The sequence below is a fragment of the Sorex fumeus genome, unplaced genomic scaffold, assembly GCF_029834395.1.
Source record: "Sorex fumeus unplaced genomic scaffold, SorFum_2.1 ptg000019l, whole genome shotgun sequence".
Classification (NCBI taxonomy): Eukaryota; Metazoa; Chordata; class Mammalia; order Eulipotyphla; family Soricidae; genus Sorex; species Sorex fumeus.
Window position 1 is genome coordinate 14,156,320 of NW_026606076.1, and position 7,415 is coordinate 14,163,734.

At 39.4% G+C, this 7,415-nt stretch overlaps 1 protein-coding gene across 1 annotated transcript; it reads left to right on the forward strand.

Annotated features, from left to right (window-relative positions):
* The first annotated feature begins 6,052 nt into the window (after positions 1–6,052).
* Positions 6,053–7,000, forward strand: LOC130021969 (olfactory receptor 7A5-like). Its single transcript, XM_056112702.1, has one exon. The coding sequence runs from the start codon at positions 6,053–6,055 to the stop codon at positions 6,998–7,000; it is 948 nt and encodes a 315-aa protein (XP_055968677.1).
* Positions 7,001–7,415: the final 415 nt, after the last annotated feature.

The window sequence follows — 7,415 nt, forward strand, 5'->3', positions numbered from 1 at the left end:
ATCTCAGGTGCTAGCCAGGCCTGATCTTTGAGATGTAGATTCCAAACTCTAGCAGACTGGTCTTTGATCTGCTAATCCAAGTGCCTGTAATTTGTGAAAGGTGAGGCCAAGATTACTGGCCTGCAGATGTAAAGAAACAATGTGGATATAAAGAAACAATGTATGGTTTGCTGCCTCAATGTTCTTTCTGTAACTCCTTTTGATGACATCACTATATTGCCCCCTTTAGAGGTACCATGATCTACATAAGGAGATTTTCAGGGCTCTCTGGGGGAGCACGTGCTTGAGAACTCCTGAGGCCTCCATGACATACATTTCTTCCATGTAATGAACTGCTACTAAGACCAGCCAGCTTGGCCCTCGTTTTCTTCCTTCGCCTGACCATCGCCATCAACCTCCCTGGAGTAGGAAAACGGCCTGAGACTACGGAACGGGGGCGGCGGGAGAGATAGGCCACTGCCATCCCCTTTGCCCGTCATTTTTTGTGTGTTTACACATTAGGGGATCGTGCCTCTACCCCAGTTTAGTGCTCTGAATTGAGAAGGGACTTAAACTGGTGAGATTACAAAGTGGTCATCATGGGGAAAATGCAAACTCAGGTGTGATGCTACTTGGCAGTAATTCTAGCTAAAACTGGAAGAAATTCAAAGGGTTCAAGTCTTTGACAAAACTAGATTCATTTAGTCTAATGCCTTTGGAAAAACAAATCATTAGGAAGAATTGTTTTCTGTCCTCAGGGGAGTGATGTGCTTGGGGGCCAGAGGAACAAGAAGTAAACATGCCTAATGGGCAGTCAGCCGGGGCTGTAAATATTGCTCATCTCTTGTGTCTTTGCAGTTGTGATCCTGGGATGGGAAAGAAGTTTGGGAATTTTTGTCTTTCCATTCATAGGTCTGACTGGGGTATGAGACTTCACTCTTCCTGCTGTCTTGTCTGAAGGATGGACCTTCCTTTATCATCAACCACCTAAGGAGGGATTCACACCTGCCCCAGGAGGCATGCAGGTGAGTTCAAACAGTGACAGATCTCTGCACTCAGAGTAAGTGATTGTAAGGGTGAAACTGATGCCTTGACAGGCAGCAGAAATGAGAAAAATCAAGTAGGCCTCAGGTTTAGTTCCTGGAACTGAAACAGATTCAGTTTCCCAGCAATAAAACAATCCGTAACTATCTAACCTGAACCCACCTGGGAAAGTTCCTGAGCTCAGCAAGTGGGCTCAATTAATCAATTCTCACAATGTCCCAGAAATTGCCTTTTGTTAACCCTTAAAAGAATGAATACCATATGTAACCATAAATTGCTAATGGAAACTATTGTTTAACTTTTGCCTGACTACTGTTACCCTAGACACTTGCCAAAACAAGTTTGGTAGTTAAGAGTTCTTTCTGAAATAATAAGGCATGTACTGCTTATGTAATCAAACCCTACATAAACTGCTTGCTGCCTGAAGTTGGCGTCACTATTAAGACCACTCTATGGGTGAGATAGTTAACCCCAGTATACTGGAATAAAACTAATGTTTTTGTATTATCGACTTTCTGTTCGTCTTGCCACTTGGGAACCCAGAATTCCGGGCTTAACAAGATGATTAGAAGTCTAGACCAGTTGTCATTAGCATCCAATGTCCTTAGTCTAGAGGCAGGGCAGTGTCTCATTGGTTTGCCTAGACAATTAATAATTGCACTGATATCAGAGCCTGCTGGGATTTTGGAATGACTTTGATACTTCACTTTTGATAACTTTTCTCTCCTAATTCATTACACACTCTATTATCAGTACTGGAAAAATGTTTTGAAAGAGTTAAGTTTAAAGTGCTGTCAAGCTAGAATAATATTTTCAACCACAAGATATGAGTAGTCTAGAGACATTTTACAATGGATGTTCCAGTGAAGAGGGGTGGGTGACAGCCAGGATGCTCTGAAATCCCATGTGTGGGACAAACTCTGTCACAGAAGGGTTTGGTTCAAGTGCCAATAGTATTAGTTGACAATCCCCAACATAAAAATAAATAATTACTTATACTATTGACCACTGTCTATATATGGTTTGATTTTACATTCTTACAACATATACCTCCTTATCTTTCGGCCCTACCCCCGCCCAAACATAGAGTATCCTTGGGTATCAGTTAATACTCCCAACCCCATTTCATTTGACATTTTCCATTCTTTTTTGTTTCATTTATTTATATATATTAAACTTTAATTTAAATGATAAGGTTACAATAGTGTTAATGTTTTTGCTGTGTGCAAAGCCATTTCACTGTATGTGATGCTCCCCACATTGTCCATATGTAACCTCTGGTCCAAAGTATGAAAGACATTTCTCCTTTTATAGTAATACATTTAGTTTCAATTAACTAAGTTTTCTTTATAACTGATTTCCTTCAGTGATTTTAGGCACACATATATATTACCAATATAATATATATTTTTTGTATGTATGCTTTTGTTATATTTTGTTATATTTCTGTTGCCATGTTTCTCAATTGCTTTTGAAAGAAACGTTCTATTTTCCAGAATAAAGTCAATGTTTCTAGATTCCCCTTTACAATACAACCTTTGTTCCAGTGAAGTTTAAAACTTGCTAAAGCTCATATGGATTTATACAGAATGTTTCATTGTTCTATAGAAATAATAACTGTGTGTCTCCCCTGTGGATTTTCTAGAATCTCCCAAGCAGGATTCTAGAAAATTATTTTAGATTTGAATCCTTAATAATCAAAGTACCAATGTAGGTAAGTATTAGTCAATCATTCTTGTGTGTCATCTTGTTTCATTGAGTGTTAATGTTTGTAAAGAAATTGTCTTAACACTACACATTTTCAGCTGTTTTCCTCATCCTGCTTTCATTTCATTTTATTTCCATCACATGCTACGATTTGACTTGACAGACATGCACATGTTGTTCAGTGGCTGTGAAGAATGCTGAAGGAAACCCAGAGGCAGCATGGGTCATGCACTGTGATGGCAGAGACAGAGGACAGTGGGTTACATGTATTGTGTGCTGCCTTTAGGCATAAGCACATGAAAAAATTATTTTCATCATTAAAAGGTAATTATTAAAAGGCTGGAGCAATAGCACAGCAGGTCGGGCATTTGCCTTGCATGCAGCCGACCCGGGTTTGATTCCTCCATTCCTCTCAGAAAACCCAGTAAGCTACAGACAGTATCCTGCCCACATGCAGAGCCTGGAAAGCTCCTCATGACATATTCTATATGCCAAAAACAGTAACAATAAGTCTCACAATGGACACGTTACTGGTGCCTGCTCGAGCAAATCAATGAACAACGGAAGGACAGTGCTACAGTGCTATTAAAAGGTAAAATTGATGCGAGGTGGGCAGGATTCACAGCACTTGAAAAAATGAATAATTTTTCTATTAGATGAAGCCCAAAACCAGGATGAAAATGTCCCCCAAGGAAATGAAAAATGTCAATTTCATAACAATGTTCAAAAAATCACAAATGATGCCATATATGAATAGTGTGAAAGGAACTTGCCCTGGTCCCTGACGGAACCATATTGCAATGCATTGGTCAATTAATTGTGAAATAGACTACTCGGGAAAAATGAGTCTTCTACTTGAAATAGAAAGTGCTTAGTTTTCTAAGAACTGTTTTTATTTCCATTTGCAAAGCACAGATTTGGTTATGTCTACTTACTTTTTGGGGGGTACAATGCAATGTTTTGGACACAAATTTTATTTTTGTCTTTTGTAAAAGTTCCTTTTATAAATTTTATTTGTTGGTTGACAAGGCAATGTTAGCAGGTTGTAATGTAACCAGAACCAAAGAAGAATTTTCCTCCTCAAGATCTCTCAGAGAGCCTCAGAGCTTACTATGTCTCATTTCCTCCTCAATCATTTTTCTTATTTTCTTTATTCCGTCTGTTTATCAAACAGTCAGTCCTAAGTATTTGTTAAGAGACATGGCTGACTATGACTTTTCTCCAGTATAGAGTCCAAAATCTTTTTTTTTTTTTTTTGGAGCGGCTTAAAAAATGGTCGGTGCAATAATGAAATTTTCTGCAACGTTTTTGGAACTAAAAGATATGTTGAGTGAATTAAGCCAGAAGAAAGACACAGGATGGTCTCACTTATCTGGGATATAAAATACTAGTTGAGGAAAGGCATTGTAGTAAAAGGGGATGTTTAGATCACCCTTGATCCTAGTGTTTAAATAAGAGTTTAGAGAAGGACAGAAAAAGAAAAGAATTCAAGGGGAAAGAAGAGAACAGAGAGTAATGGGTGAATGGACATCAGGTCCTTCAGTTATATTGGTGATGTGGGTGAGTGATAGACATATATCTGAAATACATATTCAACAATATACAAAGAAAATACAAGAAAATACAAATTCAACAAAACTGAAAACATGAGATCTAAGCTGCAACCAAGAGAACGTTCTAATGTGCCTGTCAAGTTGACAGGCAGGAATGGTGCAGGGCTAAGGTAGGGAGGGAGTTTGGGAATACAAGGGGGAAAGTTGACACTGGTGGTTGGATTGGTGTTGAAATATTCTATTCCTAAAACTCAACTATCAAAAACATTGTAAATCACAGTTCTTTAATTATAAAGTAAAAAAATTAAGAAATGAAATTTTAGAGGGTGGTTTCACTCATAAAAAATTTGAATAAATACCTGAGCTGGTAAAACCAACAAATATAGATTTTCCTGCTGCAAAGGAATACAAATAAAACTTACAACACTTATAGCATCCTGCAGACTCATGTATGTGTATAGTGTCTGTGTGCGTGTGTGTGTGTGTATGTGTGTTTTCTATGAAGAGAAAGTTTCTTAGATAATGAATATCTGAGTTTGTATGGTGCAAGGTAAATCTCAAATTTCAGGGGCCAGAAATCAGCAGGAGAAGGGACTAAGGAACATTGCGTTTTGGGGTTGGAGCAATAGCACAGTGGGTAGGGCATTTGCCTTGCACGTAGTCAAACCGGGTTTGATTTCTAGCATCCCATATGGTCCCCTGAGTACCGCCAGGGTGATTCCTAAATGTAGAGCCAGGAGTAACCCCTGTGCATCAGGTGTGACCCAAAATAGAAAAAAAAGGAACAGTGTGTTTCTATTCATGGATCACCTTTGCAACAAGATTAATAGACTGCTAAAGCGCCAGGGATGGAGGATGGGTTGATGGGCCATAAGGTTTCTGTGTAACTGAGAAACAACTTTTCTCAGCAAAGCTTCTGACACCATCTTCCAGCTACCTCACAATTCCCATCACCAGCTTTGTTTTGATTTTAATATCTGAAATAGGTACCTACCCTGGGGAATTCTCATTGTCTGTTCCCATCTCTGAAGATACACATGCCAACGCAAATCCACTCTCCCTCCTTCTCTACTTCATCTTTGTCTGAATGTTATCTGTCTGAAGCTCTTCCAAAACATAGAACAGACTATGCACCATTTCCATGCCTTCCTATTTTATACCAATAATCACTGTAGGAAATGTTACAACGTTTCATTTTCTGCTTGTTTATTTGTGCTCTATCCTGGAATGATAGAGATCATTTTATTCAAGCACCTTAGTCTCATAGCCCAGCAATCTCTTCAAATGGAGATGGTCCCCAATTAATTTCATTCAGCATATGAAAAAAATTCCCTGACTCTTTGGGGAAAAAGTTTCTGAGGAAAATTTCCAATTGGAAGGGAGCATGTCTTAAAAAGGATATTTTTTAAAAAATCTATACAAAATATGGCTGGAGCGATAGCACAGCGGGTAGTGCATTCGCCTTACAAGCGGCCAACATGGCCGACCCGAGTTCGATTCCTCCGCCCCTCTCGGAGAGCCTGGCAAGCTACCGAGAGTATTTGATATGCCAAACACAGTAACAACAAAGTCTCCAATGGAGACGTTACTGGGCCCGCTTGAGCAAATCGACGATCAACGGGAGGGCCTTTTACCTTTTACCTTTTTATACAAAATATTTAATCAGTGGTAATGTATGCAAAAGTGAATTATTGCCCATAAAATATTTACACAGCTTTCTATAAATATTATGTTCATCTTATTTATTTTAGCATCATCAACACAAACATATGAAGCCAGACAATGATGGAAATGTTTCAGAATTTATTCTTCTGGGATTTTCAGAGGATCCAAAACTGCAGCCCCTCCTATTTGGACTTTTTCTCTCCATGTACCTGATCACCGTGCTGGGGAACCTCCTCATCATCCTGGCCATCAGCTCAGATCCACGGCTCCACACACCCATGTACTTCTTCTTGTGCAACCTGTCCTTTGTGGACATCTGCTTCTCCTCCACCACCGTCCCCCACATGCTGGTGAGTATACAAAGAGAGAATAGAGCCATCAGCTATGAAGGCTGCGTCACTCAGATGTTTTTTGTCTGTGTCTTTGCAACATTAGATGACTTTCTCCTGACCGTGATGGCCTATGACCGCTTTGTGGCCATCTGCCACCCTCTTCACTATACAGTCATTATGAACCCCTGGGTCTGTGGACTGCTGGCTCTGGGATCCTGGATCCTGGGTAGCCTGGCATGTTTGTTACAAAATACATTATTGTTGCGATTGTCCTTCTGCATGGATGTGGAAATTCCTAACTTTTTCTGTGAACTCAAAATGATGGTGCAGCTTGCATGTTCAGATGCTTTTGTTAATAATCTAGTGATGTATTTTTCAGCCGTTCTGCTGGGTGGGGGGCCCCTGGCTGGGATCCTTTACTCTTACTCTAAGATAGTTTCCTCCGTAGGTAGAATCGCATCTGCTCAGGGGAAGTTGAAAGCCTTTTCTACTTGCGCATCTCACCTCTCAGTGGTCTCTTTATTCTACTTCTCTTGTCTTGGAGTGTATCTAAGTTCTGCTGCTACCCTCAGCTCAAAGTCTAGTTCAACAGCCTCTGCCATGTATAGTGTGGTCACCCCTATGTTGAACCCTTTCATCTACAGTCTGAGAAATAGAGACATAAAGAGGGCGCTGAGTGCATTCTTATTGAAGGGAACTACAAAAGGACAGTTATCCTAAGCATAAAGTAATGGCTATCCATGTTGACAACAAGCTCTTAGAAGAAAAATTGTGATTATTTTTCATGTGTTGGAAGTAGCACTTCCTCTTTCTCTTTCCTGGATTACCACTTTTCTGAACATAGCTCAATTTATTTGATATCCAGTTACTGTCTCTGCATTCCAGTTTTCACAACTTTATTTCGCAAACATTTCAAAATTTAGTGCCTACCATGGTTCTGATACATCTTTAATAACCTCTTCTCTGAGAAGAGCATATTACTACTTATAAAACATTTTTGTTAAAGGACTTATACCACAAACATCTAAAATTTTACTAAATAATCACAGTAGCTAGAGAGATATTATAAAGGATAAAGAACTTATCCTGCACATAGTCAACCTGTGTTCTATTTCTGGCACTAAATATGGTCCCT

Excerpts from the sequence above, each read along its gene's own strand:
- LOC130021969 (XM_056112702.1), top strand. The coding sequence starts at position 6,053 with ATGAAGCCAGACAATGATGGAAATGTTTCAGAATTTATTCTTCTGGGA.